The 21,662-nt window shown below is 48.1% G+C and overlaps 1 protein-coding gene across 5 annotated transcripts in view; it reads left to right on the forward strand.

The window, feature by feature from the left end:
* The window catches only part of TNIK (TRAF2 and NCK interacting kinase), a 157,118-nt gene that overhangs the window by 84,929 nt on the left and 50,527 nt on the right, over positions 1 to 21,662 (forward strand). For all 5 annotated transcript variants that reach the window (XM_083847906.1, XM_083847908.1, XM_083847910.1 and 2 more), the window contains 6 exons: positions 5,763 to 5,873; positions 8,096 to 8,186; positions 9,558 to 9,688; positions 15,472 to 15,526; positions 16,024 to 16,102; positions 19,994 to 20,169. In XM_083847906.1, the coding sequence (XP_083704032.1) occupies positions 5,763 to 5,873; positions 8,096 to 8,186; positions 9,558 to 9,688; positions 15,472 to 15,526; positions 16,024 to 16,102; positions 19,994 to 20,169 (643 nt within the window). The remainder of the gene's footprint in view (positions 1 to 5,762; positions 5,874 to 8,095; positions 8,187 to 9,557; positions 9,689 to 15,471; positions 15,527 to 16,023; positions 16,103 to 19,993; positions 20,170 to 21,662) is intronic.

Here is a 21,662-nt window from a genome sequence, read left to right on the forward strand (position 1 = left end):
GCTCTTTCAGCGGAGATTAAGATCTCTCAGAAACGCAGCAGGCTCCTGACATAAAGTATTGTCATCGCTTCTGCCGCATGCCTTGGTGATGAACAGGTCTCTTGGTGCTGCTGCTCCATTCAGGAGCAGCCACTCGCCCTGAAAGACGAGCTCAGTAACCGAGTGAGTTTTCCTGAAATCAGAGAGCCGCACAGGGCATATTTTACCAGACAACAATAGAGATGTGTATCACAAATCTGATACGTTAGTTAAAAAAAAAAAAAAAAAGGGGAGGTAAAGGTCGTAGGGACAGCCTTTATGGAACATTAAAAACAAACCCAAGACCTTGTTCCTATCGTGGGTAAGGTGTTGCTTGGCAGTGCAAGGGGAGGGTGGGCTGCAGAAACGGAGGAAATAGCCCAGGGGATGGCGACGAGCTTGTTACCTTGCCCTTGCTCATCTCAGATGTGTAAGGTGTCGGCTGCCAGGCTGTGCAGGACCCAACCTTCCCTCTTTTGCCCTGCCTTCCTCCCTGGGGGCCAGCTGCTCCTCCCTCGGTGCCAGAGGGCACCCAACAGGGACGTGCCTGGAGGCAGCGGCCAAAAAGGCTCCTTAGGGATGGCAGAAGCTGCTTCGTCCCCGTGTGCTAACACACCCCGTGCATCTGCAGGGCAAAATGGGTGCCGCTGTGCAGGATGTTTGCCCTCCCTCCTTGCCCTGCGCAGCGTGCCGTAGCCCTGCCACGCGTGCACAGCCCTGTCGGGCTCTGCTGCTGCTGGTGGCAGCCGAGGGCAGAGCCCGGCGGTCCCCAGGGCCAGCGGTGCTGCTGCCGGTGGGTCGCTTCCATGGCAACCTCGCTGGCACCGGGAGGCGGATTTGTCATGAAAAGGGAAAAAAAAAGCTGCTACCGGGCAGGCTTCAGCGTAGCTGCTGGTGGCACTGGGAGCCCTGCAGCCACCCGTGCAGGAGGACAGCCTCCCAGGGCATCTTCTGTAGTGGTTGATCTGGGGCAGCTCCCTCAGGAGAAGGAATTGGGGTGATTTAGGGCTGAATACCAAGTCAGGATGTCCTGACTGCAGCCACGCAACACGCAGGGCTGTTGCATAGTTGCAACGCTCTTTTTCACCGTGTGAAGCTGCAGGGGCCCGTTGGATTGCTGTGGGGTGATGCGAATGGGGTCACGCTGGGGATCTGGGGAGAAAACCTGGGGACGGTGAGGCTCCAGAGGGGGCTGTTAAATGGCACAAGCATGTATGCTAGTCCATCGAATCCACTGGGTGAGATTGATCTTCATCTGCTTATGGGCACTGCAGAATATTTTGGGGTCGTTGATGATACCTTGCGTCACGGGAATTAAATCATTCCACGTTTGACAGGAGGCAGTTTTTGGTTGAGCTGTAATTCTCTTTAGTCCCTCCAAACTCTGCAGCCAGCGAACGCATGGGGCAAAGGGACTGGGACATCTCCAGACCCCAGCTGAGAGCACAGCGGCCAGAAGAAAGCCTCTCTCCCATTTCCACTCGCACTCACAGTCTGTGCAGACGTTGCAAACGCCGTAAGACTACGAGCCCAGCTCATTTCCCTGCCATCCCGGAGCGTTCAGCTGACTCAGGACACCCGGCTGCCCTCCGGCTCCCCAAGGGACGAGATTTGCTTGTCCGGCCTCAAAGCGCAGGGCTGCGCGGGCGGTGCCGAGCCAGGCACGTTATCACACGGAGACGGGCGAGAGCCGGCCGCGGAGCAGCCGCTGCCGCCACAGGGAGAGCACGGCGGCACGGTGGGGCTGTGCTGGGTGCGCAGCCCGCTCCTGCTGCGGTGCCTGCACAGGCGATTAAAGCCTGCGCTTATCTTAGTTCAGCGTGCGTAACGGGGGAGGTTTTTTTTCTATGGAGTATTTTAATCCGCGCTAAATACAAATTCAGTCGATGTCTCTGTTTCCGAAACGGGCATCGGGTTTTCTGCTGAGCGACGAGGTGAGGGTTTTTGCATTTTAATGCTCCGGCGTTGGATCTGTCATTGCCACGAGGTGTGGGATAGGAGAACCTTTTACAGAGGAGCCTACTTGTGGGGTGAGGTGGGAAATTTTTGTGGCTGGGGCACAAAAGACTGCATCGCACCCGGTTTCTGCTTCTGCACCCAGCAGAGGGAAGGGTTTCCAGCAGCGTTTAGCCTGGGGGACTTGTGGGATTCTTTTCATTGACTTAAAAAAAAAAAAAGGGAATCCAGATTGTCGGTGGGGTGAGAAAGAACACAAAAGGAATGGGCTTGCAGAGCAAAGGATTGGGTTGACTTCTGTGGGTCCCTCTGGAGAGGCTGGAGCCGTCTGACATTAGCTGGACTGGGCTTTATGTACTGGAGAAGCTCGTGTTTGAGCCCTTTGGGGTGATGTGTAGTGGCAATGGGAGCAGAGGTCTTCGTGGACATTCCCAGTAGGGAGATGGTGGTGGTTGGGTTCGAAGCTGTGAAGGCTCCCTGAGCGATACGACAGAGATTTACAGCTGCTGCTTCTGATTCTGCCTCGCCTATGAATTTTGCTGTCACTCTGATGTGAAGAGCCAAGTAGATGCTAAATGAACTGTGTTTAAAAATACTTCCTCCATAAACGGCTTGCAGATTAAATTTCAGAAGATGATATTACCTTTATCCCATCTTGATGATAATTTTTAATTATGGTTAATAAAAATTCAATCTGCATTTCAAGTTTATTGTCTTACCCCATCATGACTCCATCCTTTAAGAAGATCAGCAATGATGCAAGTGTTTGCTGGGCAAAGCTCTCACCTGGAGGCATGGGGCTGGTGAGACAGTACCTGAGTAGAAGCACCATTTGAAGCCTTCCCTGCGTGTGTACTAGTCTCTGTCCTAAAATGAGCTGGAACTTTTGTTCCCTTTTCTCCTGGAAGGCTGTTTGTGGGTTTCCTACCTGCATACACCCATAAGGTGTTTGTGTAATGATCCTATGCCACTATCTGCCTTGTTGCTTAAATAATTCTTAAGTCATTCTGAAGATGACCCGATCATCTTATTAGTCCTGTCCGTATCTGCTCTAGTGAACATTTATTGTTCTTGTGGGCAAAGTCTCACCTTGCCTAATGGTGTGACTCCTTATTCATCTTCTGTATTTTCTGTCTTTGGAGGCTGTGTAGTATGAACCATAACTGGGTCTTCAGTAGCATCCGTCCTTCTGATGATCAGCAGAAATTCTAGAATCATAAAATCACAGAACATCCTGAGTTGCAAGGGGCCCACAGGGATCATTGAGTCCAGCTCGTGGGTCCCCAGCGGTGACCCAGCAGTGCAAGGGGATCACGTTGCCACGAACCGCCGCAGCAGCACGCTTCCAGCTTCCCTCTCATTCCGTACAAAACTTCTGGAAGCGGTGTTTTTTCAGTCCGGTGTCTGTCAGCTTGCCGCTGCAGACAGGAGTACGCTGACAGCCTCATTGTCTTTCTGCAGCTCTGTCTCTTGGAGCAGGGCTTACCGAAGTGCCTTGCTGTGAGCAACTCGTGCTGAGCCCCCTGGGCCCTGCCCGACTGGACCAGGAGGTGCCGGCGCTGCCTGCTGGCTCTGGATGCGTTCCTAGGGACGTTGTGGGACCGCGCAGCTCTTAAAAAGCTGAGTTGGAAACCCTTCCCTTGGGATTCTTTTTCCCTTTGTCTCTTATTTTAATCTCTCAGAGATTTCACAATTGCAGATTTCAGATACATCAGCAGGCAGCTGCATTATTCACCTCGTGGTGCAAAATTCATCTTAGCTCTGTGGAAATGAGGGAGAGGACGGAGGACCGAGTGAGTTGCCAGCTCCATAAAGATAATCTGGCAGATTAATGGATGCACTGGCTACTTTAATGGTGTTTGTTCCATCTTCCTTTAAGTGTTGTGATTGCAATACGCAGCGTGCCATGCCCTTCCTCTTCCTTAGCTCTGACAAGCAGGTACGACGTGAGTGAGCCCGTCTGGCTGCAGAGGGAGAAGACAAAGGTGCAGTGCTTCTTAAACAAAATTCTTACCCAACCTCCCCCGTCCTTTCCAGACAGCAAGGCCTCTTGCTGCAAGCCCCAGTGAGAACCTGTGGATGAATTCCCATGGTAGGGGACCATCGGGTGTTGCAGGGAGAGGTCAGCCTTTTGGGTTGGAAGGAGTTTTTGGCTGGGTCAGCTATCCGGGGATTTCCTTTCAGGATTCGCCGCAGCGGTATCCCAAATGTTCGTGTAATCAGAACCACGTGCAGGTACTGATATTCCCCGGGTGTCAATCAGCCAAAAGGAAAAAAGACAGGAAAAGCGACGTTGGAACGAGTTGTTCCATTAATCCCCATTCAGGGAGTAATTAGTAAGCCAGGACCGAAGCCAAGTCGGGTGATCCAGCCTGACTGCTGCTCTCACACGGCTGGGGTGGGAAGGCTGCAGGCGCCTTGCCTGTGCACGGGGCAGAGCCTGGCCAGTCACGCCTCTGCTTCTTGAAGCCAGTTTCCTGACGTAACAGGGATATGCAAGGAATTTTTCAGCTCTCGTTTTAGGAAGAGAAGAGAAATTTAATATCAAAACTAAAGATAGGAGCGTGGTCGAAGCGGTCTCTCAGCCAGCTAGGATATTTTCTGCTCAAGCGTTTTGTTTATAGTGGAGGTTTGTAGCAGTGCTCAGCCTGAATTTTGGGATTGTTTATTTATGACAGTCTTCTTAATCGCTGTGTTTGAGCAATTTGGTTGGGAGTAAACCTTTTGTTGTTCCTTTCTCTTGGCCCATGCTTTTAATGACGTGATGTCACTTGCTGGGAAAACGTTCAATACCATGTAAGCTGCATGCGATAAGAAACCTGAAACATGCACAAGGAAGAACCTGGCGAGGCATGACTTGTAAGGAGAGCAAGTATCTGTTAGAAGACAAGCTGATCTGATTGGAAGACGTGGTTTCACTTTGAGAGAAGCACATCATCAGGTCTTGGAGGAGGTTTGCTGTATGTTCGGGCTGGGCTCGTGTTCCCAGGCCCAGTGATGTCTCCTGCACACGCTGGGAATCTGTGATGGCCTTGGAAGGCAGACTCACATCCCGGGCTATTTTTGTATGTTTTATTTCCCAGTTGCTCAATGACAAGATTAGGTTTGGGCCTGGGTTAGATTCTTGTATTTCTGTATTTGATATTAGGAAACTTTGTCAGTGGTACAGATGGTGGTGCCCAGCCTAATCTGAAGCAGCGCATGCAGTAGGCCTCCGGCTGTCCCTGGGGAGCCTGCACAGCCAGCTTTGCCTCCAGAAAGGCGCCTGCTGAAAAGGTGGTCAAAGGCAGAGATCTGCTGCTAGAAAAAGTTGAAAAATACACCTGTTTTTTAAGGTTGCGGGAAGCTTTCAAACATATCACGTTGCTTTCACATTTTCAGGGTTGAAAAGTTTAAATGCAGGAGGCAGAGTCTTGCTCGTCTTGCTGTTTATACTAGAGACTGGTGATAGATCGTAAGTATAAAGTAGGGCATGCAAGAGCAGGAGCTGAGATTTCAAGGTTTCCGGTCGCCTCTGCTGCTTTTCAGCATCGAAGTGACTGCTGCTTCTTGTTCCCATCCTAGTGGAGAGCACCGTGCCTTTCCAGCCTTCCAGCCTTCTATTGTTCCCTTTCTTAACCAAAGCCACGTGGATTAAAAGTTGATAGGGTCGGGATTACGTGGTGGTGGCTCTGCATAGCACCGCCACGGCCCCACAGCTGTGATGGCAGGGTTTTACCCTTGGGTCAGGAGCCCAGAGGATGCTCTCAGGCTAATTGTGCTAATTGCCCTTCTCCTTCTTTTGGCAGCTGGTGATGGAGTTCTGCGGCGCGGGCTCCGTCACCGACCTCATCAAGAACACGAAGGGGAACACTTTGAAGGAGGAGTGGATTGCCTACATCTGCAGAGAGATTTTACGGGTATGTGTCCGGAGGGAGCTAAATGCCTTGTGCTGGTGGAGTGTTGCACTTGGTTCTCGGGGGACACGTGAAGCCCTTGGCTCTTGAGGCTCCGTGGCTGCCACGCTGCCATGGACTAGAGCTGCTTCGGTGCCGGTAGGCATGAATGATTCATGTGCTTGTATGATGCATAATGAATAAGCGCTAGTTAATGCCCTTTAGCTCTCTTAGTTCCCTGACTTTTAACCCTCTTTTCTCCTTCAACAAAAACATAATTTCCTTTAATATTAATAGGGCAAAGATTTATTTACAGTAGAATTATATTTTCAATTAACGGAAAGGTGAGGACTAATAAAATCGGTGGAAGGAGTCTGCATGATTAAAAAGCACCGTGTGCTTTATTAAATCCACATGTCTCTGGCTTTAATGAGGATGCTGCAGCTTTTATACCTGCAAGATAAATGTTTGATTGGAATGTCTTAAAATGGGCCACGCTGGAGTTTCACATACTGGGAGGTGGCACCTTCAGCAAAGGCTTGCTTTCATTTTCTGCAAATGAGGTCAGATTATGTGATTGTAATGGCTGCCCCGACATTAAAATCTAGAGCTCCACGAACTGAGGTTTTGTTCAGGAGAAGACAGAAATATCAGACACGTGAAGAAAACGGTAGAAGAGCCATTCAAAGAAAATGAGACGAAATGACTGCTCTGACAGCTCTCATCAGGCCGTCTCTGACACGGTTTCCGAGGCTCCTGCTGCTGTCCAGGGGTGACGCAGCATTTCCCTTTTGACCCTGGATGCCACCATCAGCGCCGACACTACCAGTCTGATGTGCAGAAGGAGCTGGCGCTGTAGCTAATCAGTTGTTGCACGGACATTTCTTCCAGTGTCAGGAAACCACAGTTGCACGGGCTTATTTTAAATGTATGAGCTCTGTGGGCCTACTTCTTAAAATAGTCTCTGTTAGTGAGTCAGAACCTAACCACTGAGTCACGTCCCAGGTCCACCATCAAGTGTCACCGCTCACATTTGGGCCCGCAAAGTGCAAGCTCCGCTCCGCTGTGGCCACGCGTTGAGTCAGTTGGTTGGCGACCTGCAGGCTGGGAGGTCTGTGGAGGGTTTCAGATCATAAAAATAGTGTTTCAGGGCGTAAAAGATTCCCACCTTTGCTGCAATCCACGTGGCTCGTTCTTGTTTCAGAAGTTGGGGGTCTGTCATAATTCTGATGCGTGAGACTTGGTCCTGCCCTGTGGAAGGATTTGTTGAAATTGAGTGAAATTTTTGCTTTGCCTCCAGTGCACAAAGGAGCCTCTAACTGGGTATAATGTGGCTAAAAATTGAATGCAGCAGGGCTCCTCTACAGATCTAATCTGTTCCACAGTGTTGTCCCAAGGTAACAAGCAAAAAATGACTTATAACTACCAGCAGTGATAGCAGAAATTATTTTCTTCCTCAAATATGAATGTTTAATGTGAAATGTAAACCTAATGCCAAATTAGTTTCTAAAGAAATCCATATTTTATTCAGCTGGCAATATAGGTGGATGTTGCTTTGAAACTGAAATAATAAATGAATGAAATAAAAATGTAGGTTGCAAAAAGAAATTAATGAGCTAATAAAAAAGCACAACAGAAAAGCTCGTTTACCTTTAGCCTTTGAGACGGGCTTTTAATTTGAGCTATATCTCTATTAGGGATATGTGCAAGTTATAATACTTGTATTTGCATGGTAGCTTTTTCAGTACAAGCTTTCCTGTATATTGGAGCCCCATTTATTGGACCGATATAACAAAGAGAATTGGTTTTTTGGTTTCTGGATGACGGAAATATAGAAAGGAGACAAAAACATTCTATTATTTCTGCTGCTCAAATGGCTCCCTAGGGCAAGAAAGCACACGGGGAAAATTACGCCTAGAAATACGGAGGAATTTGGGTTAATGTGGGCTCCTGCAGAAACTGAAAGGTTGGTTTTAATCCCTGTAGAACTGACAGTCCCTGTCCCCTGCGACAGAGAGCACCCACTGCAGCACACAGAGGCAGCCCGTGGGCACAGCGCTTGCTGGGGATGTCCTCCCAGCGTGTAACACAGGGCAGTATTTTCAACACATGATAAACAAGTGTTCTCAGGTGCTTAACTCCAGCTGTGAGTCTTTCGTTTCTGGACCATAATTGGTCGAGGAGGAATGTCAGAAAATAACATGCTTTGAACTTGGATTCCTCTAACCTTTTTCTGAATTCTCTAGGGCTTGAGTCATCTACACCAGCACAAAGTAATTCATCGAGACATTAAGGGACAGAATGTATTGCTGACAGAAAATGCAGAAGTTAAACTAGGTAAGAGTGGGTTAGAGCTCTTGGAAATTGCAAGTAGGCTTGCTGGAGAGAAGCAAAAAATTGGTAGAGCCTGTAAATGACTTGGAGAAATGGGATGGATCCTAAGAGCTACTGTGTGTTTTTTCTTGTGCCAGCCTCAATAACATGACCTTGGGTGTTGATCAAGTGCCATGCAATAAACTGTCAGTGATTGATGACCAAGTTCTGCATGCAAAGATCTTTCTTCGGTGGCATTTCTGTTATAGAGGTGGCTTGAGCAACTCTGCCATCAGATACGGGTTGAGCAATCATGACCATTTTTTCATGCCCCAGGTTGAAAATTTGCCTATGTGCATCCCTGGACGGTCTCAAAGCCTGTTTCCCCATTGCTTTGTAGTAGTGTCCTACAGGACAGTAATCAAATCAATTTAGTGTGACATAATCCAGATTTGTTTTCCAAGGCAACCTGTGGGAGAGAGCTTCATTTGCAAGAACTACTCCCAATTTTGTATGCAGTGTTAGTCACCCTTGAGACGACCCATCATCCACATGGAGATCATACGGATGACAGCAGATCAGCACAGATGATGTGCTGATATCCTCAGTTGTCCAGCACCCATGTTATTAAAGCTGTCTTTGTGCGTTTTAATTTATGCTAGTGATGAAAGATCTCTTACACTGGGAAAGTGAGGTGGAAACCTTGTTTTACCATGTCTCTCCTCTCTCTTCACAGCAGAATAAAAACCCAGCTTAACAGATGGCACCACCAGCTCGTTTGGCTTTATGCTGGTGAAGATTCCCCTCCAAGGGGAAATTCTCCAGGGAAAATCTCCAACCATTATGTTGTGCAAAGTGAACTTAGTGGACCATAGAGTATTCTCTCATTGATTTGATTTCATCAGTTTTTGCTTCATTTTGCAGCTCTATGCTTGACATTTCCCTATGGGCCTTTGTCCTTAGCCCTCAGTTCCTTAAGCCTTGTGCATTTCTGCCGTTTGCAGCAAGAATTTAGGTAGAAAAATGAGGCTTCTACAAACATTTGGCAGGTTTTAATTCAAATGAAAAAGCATAGAACAAAGGCTGCTGCTTATTCATGTTTCTAACCCTGTTTCTCATTAGTATGAGGAGTTGTGATTTCTTTTCATTGCCTCCTGGCAAGGAGGAAGAGGCATAGGGTTTCTTACGAAACCTGGAGATCAGATGATCAGATTCATCTTTGGATGACCTCTGTTGATCTGTTGACCTCAGCAGAGATGAAACAGGAATGTCTCCAGCCATATTTTTCTCTCCTGACTATGCACTAATGTACTTTAATGTTTTACATTCACCAGAAGAACGTTGCTCAGGTTTGTCTCTGACCTCATGGTGCCCTGTTGTCTTTCTGATCCACAGTGGATTTTGGTGTCAGCGCTCAGCTGGACAGAACGGTGGGCAGGAGAAACACCTTCATTGGAACGCCTTACTGGATGGCCCCTGAGGTCATTGCTTGTGATGAAAATCCTGATGCCACTTACGACTTTAAGGTACTGAAACAAGCATCTTCGTACTCTTTTGTACATCATTACAGACGTAGTCTGTGCAAAGTCTAGCACATTCGCTACTAAGGTACTCAAGGGATTAAAGCAGCTGAGAGACTCAGAAGGAGTTTTCTCTGTGTGCTGTCTGACTTAGCAGTGCTTGAAATTAGAGTTTGTGATCATAAACACCTTGGTATGATCTCAGATTTTATGCCCTAGTACCATAAACTAGAGCAGTCAGGAAGTCAGTATATTCTCGCAGCTTTGCAAAGTACATTGACAGGCAGCGTAGTCTCCTCCTGCTTTCTGGCTGTTAGATTTTGAGAAGTGAATTCAGGTCCAACGCAAATCTTTGTTGTGCTGTTCACGTCTCAAAATTTACTGCGAGGAAGTATTTCCCCATGCTGAGAAAGGTGTCAGACTGAGGCTTCCTACCTGCTATTCTGTTTTTCAGTGCTGAATGTTTAAATACTACCATCAAACATGCTGTGTTTGCTCAGTTTATTCTGCAGAGAAGTCAGGTCAGGTTTAGAAAGGGCAAAATCACATCTTTTGGCCTGCAGGCAGGTATTCACGGGGAGATCTGAAGGTTGCCACACAATCAGACGTTCGGGGGTCTGACCTACTTTTCACATGTCTCTGTTGCCTGTTTAAAGTTTATTTTTGGATCAGTGGCATCACAACATTGCTGCTGAATTCAAACGTGGCAGAGAGGTATGTGCCACATAGCAGGTCGGCAGGAGGGAGATGATTCCCACCTGCCCATTCAAACCCCAGTGAAGGCTGGTGTTTAAAGCAAGAAAAACTTACTATGTTTTATCCCAGTTCTGCCTTACTGCAGGTTTCTGGACACACATCTGTAGGCATGTCCCTTGATTTTTGTCCCCTGTTTTTTCGAAGTGTCCAGAACTTGGTTTTCTAACTGCAAACAGCCTAAGGTTCATTGCACGTTCCCAGAGAGTAGAGAAAAACACTAAAACTTTTGGAGCTTTTGGAGGAGAAGCTGAAAGATACATACAGCTTGCTGTACCACTGTTTGTGCACATGCTGAGAGGTCGCTTTACAAAGTAATGTTTATAAAGGTCTTGGTGACCGTTCGGTATGGGGCTAGGTAGCTGCTTTTTAACAGTAGGATGTTGCCGTGTAATAGCACAACAGCCCACCATGGTGGTACAATTTAGAGGTCAATTACTGGCCTCTCAGAGAATTCTAAAGTAACCAAAAGGTGCTTTGGTATTTCATAGAACCCCAGACTGGTTTCGGTTACAAGGGACCTCAAAGCTCCTCCAGTCTCAACCCCCTGCCATGGGCAGGGCCCCCTCCCACCAGCTCAGGCTGCCCAAATCCCACCCAGCCCGGCCTTGAGCACTGCCGGGGATGGGGCAGCCCCAGCTTCTCTGGGAAACCTGTTCTAGTGCCTCACCACCCTCATAATAAAGAATTTCTTCCTAACATCTAATCTAAACCTACCCTCTTTTAGTTTAAAGCTGTTACCCCTGGTCCTGCCACTTCACTCCCTGACCACGAGTCCCTCCCCAGCTTCCCTGCAGGCCCCCTTTAGGCACTGGCAGGCCGCTGTAAGGTGTCCCCGGATCCTTTTCTCTTTGGACTGAACAATCCCAACTCTCTCAGCCTGTCTTCGTAGGAGCATTGCAGCCATTTCAGCGTATCAGTCAACTTTTGAACTGATGATTTTCCTGAGAGCAGCTCTCCAGTGTCAGTTCAGACTCAGGGTTACATAAACTGTTAATGATAAGGACATGTAGAAATAGTTTAACCTGCAATTATTTAATTTTCTTTGATTAACCAATTAAAACAGGCATTTCCTCAACTCCCCTGATTGCTGTGCTCTGTAGCAGGGCCGAAGCCCTTGCTCCAGTCGTGGAAAAGAGAGCTGCACGTCCCGTCGTTTGGAGGGATGTGGGTTTGTGGTCCTTTTGTTTTACAAGGAAGGGTGATAACTTCATAGGCAACTTTTTACCCTCACAGATCCCTGAGGTTTTTCCTCTTTCCAGAACAAGGGGGCACTTAGTATGCCATTGACTGATGCACAAGGCCGGGACCAGAATGCCTCTGTTGTCCCTGAGGATCAAATGCTCGTAGTGGGCTGGCTGCTTTTGTCTCTGAAGTTGGCATTTACGGTTTTTTCCTTGACTGGGGATATGAAACAGAAGGCTGATTGCTGCCGACACACTTACTGCAGGGTGTTTTCGGAGCTCGCGGCAATGTGGGAGCCGCTGGACATTAGTCTGTTCCCCAGATCGTGTCCCTGCACCTGATGCTCTTGCTTTGAAGTGGGGGGAAAAAAATGTAAATGGGGATTTTTTTAAAGGGATGCAAATCAGATGCTCAGATTTGGCCAACTGGCTTAAAATAGTGAATACAAAAGATGAGACTTATTGGGTGAAAAAAGGAATCCTCACAGGCTTAAGCTGTTGGACAAAAAGCCTCTGATCTCACTGCTTTCTCAGCCAGAAAGAGATGCCTGTGTAATCTATGGAAGGATGCAGTAAATGCCTCCTCACAAAAATAAACCACTTTAAAAAACAATAGATAGAAACCCCATGTTGCTGAATTTATTTGTTGGTTTTTGCCCCAGACAGTCTTCCTTTTTCTTTAGAGATATCTTGTCAATAAGCTTAGAATCAAAAAAAAAAAACAAACTTGCTTCCCTTCCCAAGTCAAGACAATACAAATATATTAGCGCTGTGGCTTTTTGCTGGGTGGACTGAAAAGCTTTTCAGACTCAAAGAGAAAAAAAAAAATTGAATTCCAGATCAGCATAAAATGCGTGCTTCCCACTGAGTTTTCTGCTTTCTCTCGGAGACTTAGAGAGGTGATAATCCCTTTCTGCGCTGCTCCAGTTTTAAGATCACTTGGCATCTTGCATATAATACTGGGCACCTCAATATGGAAAGACACACTAGGAATTTGGAAGGAGTTCAGCGGCAACCAAAAGGAAGGGGTCATGCGTACTGAATCATGTGGAAAGACTGAGATAATTAAGTATGCAGCACAAATCCCAGCTGAGCAGAGACAAAGAATGGATGTGACTGTCCTGCGAAAGTGCTGCAAATGAGATTGGAGAGAGAATTTTCAGGCAGGTACAAAGATGCGTAGCAAGAACTACTGGGACGGCGTTCGCTATGGGAAAACTTGAGTCAAAAAGGAGGAAAAATGCCTTGAAACTGCAAATCCAGGTTGTCTCCCTGGGAGGGTGCATATGAGGAGGTGCTTGTGGTCCCCAGGGGTTCCTGCCCTGCAGGTCGCTCTGGCTCTGGCTGAGCTCTCGGTGCTTTGTGCTGGGAAAAACAGCCTTTCTTGGGCGTACCAATTTGCAGGATTAGAGGCTCGAGGCTCTCTGGGAAGGGCGGCTTTTGAAATGGAGAGAAGATCGAAGAGGGACTGCAGGGACATGGCAGGAAGCAGGGCGAAGGCAGAACAGGAGGTGAGGACTGGAGACAGCAGAGGGAGAGTGGAGGGCAGGGTCTGTCCTGCACTCGGACAAGTACCTGTTCAGTGGGTGCTCGTTTTTCTGCGTAGTTTGGCCAGTCTTCAAGAGACCTCTTTAAGCTTAGCCACATCAGCTGTGTGCATGGGGCTTCCCTGGGGGACCGCAGCTTCTGCCCTGGCCATTGCCCCTGTCCCATCTTGTCTTGTTCTGGTGTGGCAAAGCCGCCTCATTCAGCACGGCACTGACCCCGGCTTCGGCCTTACAGCTTTCACACCGGGCTCCCAGAGAAGCCGTGGCTTCATCATGGCTCATTTTGGGGAGCCGACCTGCTTGGTGAGACCTGTGGCCAGGCGAGGACTGGGGACAAAGCCATCGCTACCGGACCTGCTGGGAGAGCGGCCCCGTGCTCGTGGTCCGTGGCAGAGAGGGGAGAGAGGAAGGAGAAAGCTCCTTGGCTTCGCGTTAGCCGAGTGTGTGGTGCCAGCTGGCACCTCCTCCACCCCCAGGCCTGGAGATGTGTCAGGGACTGTGCTTCAGATGAAGGCACCAAAATTAGTCTGGGTTCTGTTCCCGACGCATCGGGTGCTGAGTTATGAATCATTAGGCAGCCCTATACATGGTGTCCAAAATAATGAATTAGCCACCTTCTGCCAACAAAAAACAAGTCGCAGCAGTGCCGTTAAGGAAGGTTCTCGTTTTCCCTTGCCCAAGCACACGCTGTCTCTTCCTCCTCTCCTGCCTGCGAGGGCTGAGCCATCCTTCGGGGCTCCTTACAGGACCGAGAGGTGTAGCTGTAGGGTTTCTTTTTCTCACCTGGGCTTTCCTACGGCATGGCCTGGTGAGGAGTGGAGCTCGCCAGGGCTTTCTGGCAGGGGGCTGGGGATATAAATATTCCTGTTTGCAAGTGAGAAAACCGAAGGAAAAGGGATACAATCGTGCAATCAAAGGAGTTTTCCAAATAGCTGCGGTCTCTGTGCACTGATCATTCAGGAGACTCAACCAACCATGTGGGCTGAGGAAGGCTGGGAACAGAGTAAATGAAAGTGCCCGCTTCTCCTCCCACTGGCGAAATGCTGCTTTTCAAGCTTGTATTTAACGAGCAGTGCATGATTCAAGAGAGTGTCCTGAGGTATCCCAAGATACTTCATGTTTCTAATCTATTCCCGACAGCCTGTTTTCGGTGGCGCTGTAACAAATCCATTTCTGTATCATCCAGCTTTGAGCAGGGAGCCGACAGCCCCGCTTGTCCAGGACCCAGATTGATGCCGTGGACTAAAAACACCCCCGGGATCAGGACATGGCTGTAATGGGGATTAAAGCCTGGCCGCTGCACTGCGTCCTTGTAGCTGGATGGTCAGGTCACAGGGCATGAAATTCCGAGCTTCGGCCTTGGCTCTGCCAAAGGCTCAGGAAAGCAGCTGGAATTTGTGCACGGGATGCTGTGTTTCAGCTCAGCCTCTCGGGAAGGGGGAGGCAGTCCTGGTCAGTGCAGGCAAGATGTCCCCATCCCTGTCTGCATGGGGGCACTGCTGGCTGCAGTCTGGGTTAAACATCCAGGCACCTTTCTGGCACCAAGAAGCACCTCCAGATGGTGGCAAGGTGCTGAGGGCTAGTTGTACATAAAACTGTCACCAAAATACTTACTGAAAGTTGTGGTTTTGACCTGTTACACAACAAAGACCTCACACAGGAAACCAGCGTAAGGATTTCATGCCAAACCATGCAGGTGACACTGAGCCAAGTACTCCCGTGCTGCTTCGGAGAGAAGTTTCACCGCTTACACTCCATGGCCATCAGCAGAAGCAGCCGTGATGCCCAGTGCTCGCTGCTCAGAAGCAGGGTCACTTGGGGCTGGTCTCCCCTCCTGCCCCTTGCCACTCTCTCTATCCATGAAGCAGGAAGGTGGTTTGTTGCTGGTTCACTGGGGATTTGGGGTTTCATTCATTGGGGTGTCACAGCCACGAGGGCATACTGGGACCTTTGGGGCACCAGCATCTCCCCAGGCAGCGTCCCCACCGTGGCCACTGGGAGCAGCGCCCAGCAAGGTGGCTGCAGGGGTTGGCCGCGTCCCACGCCTGAACTGGTGTGGCATCCACCAAAAACTCTGCAAAGACATTGAAATAAAGCTGGGGATAAACAGCAGGGCTGGGAGTCTCCTCTAAAGCCCTAACAAACGGGCAGAGCATAAAAGATGAGCTCCTGTGCTGCGGGTCTGGGATCTGGCAGAGAAAACAGAGACCCAGCTCAATGGGACAGAGCTCTGGGGCTCGCTCGGTGCTCACTGTCGTGACAGTGCTCCACGGCATCACGCATTTCCCTTTGCTTTGTTTTACAGAGTGACTTGTGGTCTTTGGGGATAACGGCCATCGAGATGGCGGAAGGCGCTCCCCGTAAGTAGATGCCAGGCTCTGCTTTAATTAACGCCTCTCGTAACTTGCTGGCATTAGCTGAGTGGCAGCCGGCACAGGGATCTGTGCGAGAAACACTGTGCAGGGAGTTTGCTGAGCAGCCTGGGCTGGGTGAAATGGAGTTTGCGGGGTCCAAGGCATGCTAGGAGAAAGCTGCCAGGTCAGCGTGGCCCGGGGAATTGGAGCAGTGAGCAAAGACACACAACCCCCGTGTGGCTCCTGCAACGTCACCTGAGCTTTTTGTGACTCAGTTTCCTCCCAGAAAAATGCAGATAATGAAGAAGGTGAAGGAAAGCAGTTAAAAGGCTGCTCCTCATCACTGGTATGCTACTGGCCACCAGTGTGGCACACTGGGTTTAGCTGGCATATCCACACCATTCATACTGCCGTAATTTTGGAGTGCCAGCTCTCTCCTTGGGAAGCCCACAGGGTCTGGGAGACACCAGGCCCTGTTTAATGCCTCTTCTTGCTCTTTGCAGCTCTCTGTGACATGCACCCCATGAGAGCCCTCTTCCTCATCCCCCGCAACCCAGCCCCGAGGTTGAAATCGAAGAAGTGGTGAGTCTCTTTCTCGGTCTTCAACGGTGGTAAAACGGGGGCAGGTTTGGGCCTGGGTCTCCCATGGAGAGGTGTTTTGGTCTGCACGAGTCACGGCTGTGAGGTGAGGAGAAGATAGCTGGGGAGGTAGCGAGGGAAATGCCTCTCACACTGCCCTTCCCAGCACCGAGACGGCTTTTCCAGGGCGCTTTGTACAGCTGAAACCAGATGACACCTCGCTTGGCTCCCCTTTCTTTCCAGTAAGGTTCCGTTTGCAAGTGGAAACATGTACCCGTGCCAGAAAAACGATAGTTTATCTTGAAGGCCCAGGAATGCGGAGATTTGTACTTAGTTTGGGCTTTATTTTAAAATTTTGGAGGAAAAAGTGCATCACAGTTTTGTAAAAAAGCAGGGTATGCCAATAAAAACCCTTAGGAAAAATATTCCTGAAGCCCAGCAGATGTTGTTTTGTTACTGTATGTTCTGTACCGATGGAGCTGGAGTCCTTAAAAACACTCATCCTTGGTTTGCACTCTGCCTGCCTCAGGTTCAGCAGCAGTTTTGTCAGGAGGGATCTGCCAGGCGTTAGAGAAACAACGCTGCCCCTTCCTCCCAGATAGGCTGAGATCAACGAGGAGAGTTTTGCTTTATTCCTTGAAATGATGCATGTTATCTTTTCGAAAACGTAAAGAAAAAGGGAGCAGAGTAGTTGGCAGGAACTGAATAGACTTGGTGCCAAAGCAGGAGGTGTGCTGTTGCTGGGAGGGGAGAGGCATGGTGGGGGAGTTTTGGGGTCAGACCCCTAAAAACTCACCCAGGCTTTAGCAAGAGATGACTTCGTTTTGTCAGCCCCATCCTCAGATATTCCAGTGCAAAACCAGGACAAGAGGGGCCTTTCCTTGCTACCTCTGCCAGAGGGTATCGAAGGTGCTCCCTCCTTGCACAGTGTTTTTAGTATGCCATTAGATAGAGAGCTGAGAAAACAGCTTAGGCACTTGTTTTCTGCCAGATCACCAGTCTCCTGCTCCATTATGCTACACTGCTACAGCACAAAATGGATTGTAAGACTTCAGAGTTTATTTTTCATACAAATATGCTGTTTATTCAGCAAAGGCTTTCTCAGCCTCCAGACAGAAGGCAGCTGACAAAAGCAGGCTTTGAGCAGACTATTTTCCCCATCTTCTTAAGGTAAAAACTGAACCGGGGTGGTCGTTATGTTTTATTTCCCCCTCAGTAAGTGCCTGAGATGCTTTGATGCGTTTTGCAGCAGCCAGGGTATTGCTCGACACCACCTTCCCCTCCTGTGTGTGTGGCAGGTGGCTCGCTCTCAGATTTCTGTGTCCTAAGCTTTGCTTCTCCTTGGTTGCACAGCTCAGCCCTGAGCAGCCCGAGCAGTTGGCTGTTTGAGCTCGGGCTTTGCTCCTGTGCTGTCCTTGACTCATTTCTCAGCCAGAGGTGTTGGGCCTGGCCAGGTTGGGGCCCAGAGCTCTGCAAGACGCATCAGGAGAGGAGATGCTTGACCAGGCTCTCACAGTGGCTCTCTAGCTGCCAGTGGGCTGTTTTTCAGAAAAACAAATCTCAAGAGAAAAACAAAATGGAGAAAGGTTCAGATCACACAGCCTGCCTGCCAGCTCCTCCTTTCTGCATCCTTCCTTTTTTCTTTGGGTCTGGGCTTGTTTTTGCTTCTGTGTGCGGCAACACATGAGAGTACCCAAGGTAGGAAGATCATCTTTTTTATGTAAAAGAGACAGTTAACGGACTGCAGCACCTCTGAGGATAATACGATGAAAGCAGCTGACAGGTAGCAGCAGCACAGGAGCTGCCCAATTGAAAATCCTAGAGAGGAAAATATTTTTATTGCTTGCTAGATCCTTGAACTTGCTTTTAAAGCATTGCTGTGCTCCTGTGAATTTAAAGACTCTTTGGTATCCTTTTCTCTTCCAATTAAAACCAGCCAGCAATGAAGCTCTATTTCCTTTTTCCTGCATTTCACAGGTAAAATCTACGTGAACTTTACTGATGCCATTACCATAAACACTTCCTAACCCTGCTTTATAGGAAATGACAAAACCTCTTTGTTAATGAAGTGATATTTGCACTGCAATAGCACTTTTCATCCAAGAAGCTGGAAAGCCTTTGCAAACATTGATTTAAGCTTTGCAAACCCCAGGAGCTGGAGGAGCGGCAGTGCGTGTGGCTGTGCAGATAGGCTGGCTTGTGCCGGGGGAGGCGATGAGCCGTGTGAAGGTGTCACCCTGAATCGGAGCCAGGGAGAAAGAAACCTCTTGTCTGCTGCCTTTTTGGGAAAGAGTGCCGAGCACCTGCAGGCTCCCGGGGCATTTTGTGTAATGCTGAGTTGGGTTTGATTCTAGCTGCTGCAGATGGAAACTTGTCACAGCAGCTTGGTGAGGCACAAGGTTGGTTCTTGGCTTAGCCAGCTGCCGACAGAGCCAGGCTGGGCACAGAGCTGTGTCCTGCATCCCTCTGCAAATACTGCATCGGAGCCCTAGGAGATGGACAAACCCATCGTTTGCTGAAGGATAATTTTTAAACTACTTCATCTCGACCACATCTGAGGGCACACTGGGCTGTGCGCCCATAACTGGAGCCTCTCTAGGTTCAGACTGAGAGGAGAATCATTTTTTAGAGGTGTGTTTTTAGAGCATCACATGGACATGCCCTTGTGGAATACACAGAGACACTGGGTTTCTTGAGGCAAGGTGCAGAAGGAAGATTGGCTCATTAATAAAGCTGGAGGGAGGATTTAATTGGATCCAGTAGTGTATTTTGTTTTTGCATCTCAATTTGTGTGGATTAGCACTTAAAAGATAAATCACTTTTAGTCTGACAGCTTAAAAGTAAAATCCCTGAAAGCTTATTGTTTTATTTCTCAATGCAATTCTGTAGTATCTGTTGGCTTCTGACATTAATTTGCACTCATTTTCCCATTTGCTGAAGCAACATACAGCGTAGTGGCCTGTCAACATCCCTCTTGTAAATCCCTGTTCTCTTGGGTTTATTATGTGGCGAAATTAGTTCCAGCAAAACTTTCAATATGTAAAAACTTGAGACTAAGAGAAATTTGTTTATTAAAGATTTGGCTGAAATTGTTTTGGCTGAGATCGAATCTAACTGTTTGCTGGTGAGGAGGGGTCTCACCGAGCCGTGCTGTGGGAAGGGCACGTCCCATTCGCCTTGGGGACACTGGGGTATGGTGGACCCCAAGAGTTGGTGGGTCACTGTGGAGCAGTAACACCGTTAGGGCTCATCCAGCATCGCTCAGAGGTTCTGTGGGCCCTGAGCTTTAAGAAGCGATGTGATATTGAATGGTCAAATCTTAAATAATAAATAAAAATGCTCAACCTGGCTTGTCCCACTGGTTTTCAGAAAGTTACGTTTCTTGTAATGCAGCCCAGGGCCACAAAAGTCTGAGTAACAATCCTTTAAGGAATGGTATTTATGTCTGTATGTGTGGTCTCTTGATTCTTATCTGCACTTCAGAGGTCAAAGGGAAGGGAGGAGGAACATTTCCATGCATTTTGTTGGTTGCCAGTGATGCCATTTGGCTTTGGTCATTCCCCAGTTATACGGATGGTTCCCAGGATCAGCAGAATGGTGTTTTCCCCTAATCACACCTGCAAAACTGTAGATAACAGCATGCATGGGAAGAGTAGGAGAGGACAGAATGATGAACGTCACTTGTGATGGTGCAGCTTTGAGACCGTGCTAAGTGTCAACGGGGAAGTTGCCTGAATCCTCTCAGAAGGCTGCATCTGAGCAAGAGTAACGTAGTATCTGAGCAGTGTTCTCAAATACCCACAGGTTTCTCACTTTGTAATACAAGAATCGATGTTGTTAATTGTTGTTTGTTTTTTTTTTTTCCCCTTATCTTCCTTTTCTGTCCTGGGCCAGGTCTAAAAAGTTTCAGTCCTTCATTGAGAGCTGCCTGGTGAAGAACCACAGCCAGAGACCAACCACGGAGCAGCTGATGAAGCACCCCTTCATCAGAGACCAGCCCAATGAAAGGCAGGTCCGCATCCAGCTCAAGGACCACATCGACAGGACTAAAAAGAAGCGAGGCGAGAAAGGTTAGTGGAGAAGCCTCTCTCCGGGCAGTCACTGACTTTTGCATGTCCTTGGAGATCCCTCATGTAGACCAAGGTCTATCAGTGCAGGAGAAGCATGGTGGTAGAAAGAGAAAGGTAAAAAAGGACCAGGCTGCTTGCAGTCTCGGTGTCAGTTTCCCTTACTCAGGTGGCTAAATTTCTTCCCAAACAGGTTGAGTTAAGTAGGCATGGTCGTCCTGTGTGAACCCTCTTGTTACGGTTGTAAGGTCCAATTATTTTGTTTGGTTTGATTCCTCTCAGTCATAACCAGAGCTGAAATGAAAATAAGTATCTGTAACAAAACAGGTGATGTTCATAAAGGCTACAGGTGATTGTCATTAGAGCTAATTGGTGTTTTTAAATCTTTTTTCTCTGACGAAAAATAGTGTCTTTTTTGTCCAGGTGGTAATTTCCACGTGGAACATTTAAGCTTTGATTCATTCAAAAGTCTGTATAAAATGTACGTGTGTGTACCTACATATAAACGTGTGGGAGGGAGAAACTGCTAAGCTGAATTTTCCCAGGTCCCTTACTTTAACTCTGTTGATCTGCGTGACATTTTTGCTGCACCAGCGACGAGCAGAGTTGTGCAAATGAACATCCAGATAAGACCCTTGCCCCAAAGCAATTCCATTGACTAGCAGTAACCTATTAAACTGAATGTTTTCAGTGAACTCTCCAGGCCCTATCAAAGTCCTCTGAAAGGAAGATCAGATAGCTGAAGAAACTTGTTAAAGTACTCTGTTGCTTGTGAGCTGAATTTTAATTTGAGAGCTCATTTGTAGAATTCAACAAATTAATATATATTGCTATTTCCCTTCTTATTGGTAGCAATATTAATTTTTCATGTGTACCTTCCAGCCCCTTGTAATAGATTTCACTATAATCAAAACAATAAAGCTGGATCTTAGTGAAGTATTAAATGTGTTTAGTCTGGCAAATGAAGGTTGTACCCTAGAGATGGAGAGTAATTGGATAAACGCAAGCCTTTCTTTTACTATCATCCCCTTCATCTGATAAAGATGATATCCCAATAGAAATCACAGTGTGTAGCACAACATTGCAGTTGGGCTTTTATGTAGATGTCTTCATTGCCTGGAAAATATACGTGTTTGCATAGGAAGAGCATATATTTAGGGAGAGAGAAGTTCTCACCTTCAGAGCAATAGTTAAACCCCACCTTCCATTGCCTGTGGTGCACCTCGCTTGCAAGAACTCTTCTGAAGAGGGTTTTTGCTGCATTGGGGTATATCTTTATTTTATGGTTACTTTTCGTCTTTGCTTTGAGTTCTTGATTGCTGGAGGCTGTCGCCCACTGCAGCCAGGACTGCAGCCCTCTTTCTGGCATGCCGAGCATGAAAGGCGCCAGGGAGACCAATAAAGCTTTCCCGGCCTTGCAGCCCCCCTAACATCAGCAAGTGGACAGAAACAATGCTGGGTATTCTTTTTCGTGCCAGAAAAAATGAGTTTTCTGT

Source organism: Anser anser, assembly GCF_964211835.1.
Source record: "Anser anser genome assembly, chromosome: 9".
Classification (NCBI taxonomy): Eukaryota; Metazoa; Chordata; class Aves; order Anseriformes; family Anatidae; genus Anser; species Anser anser.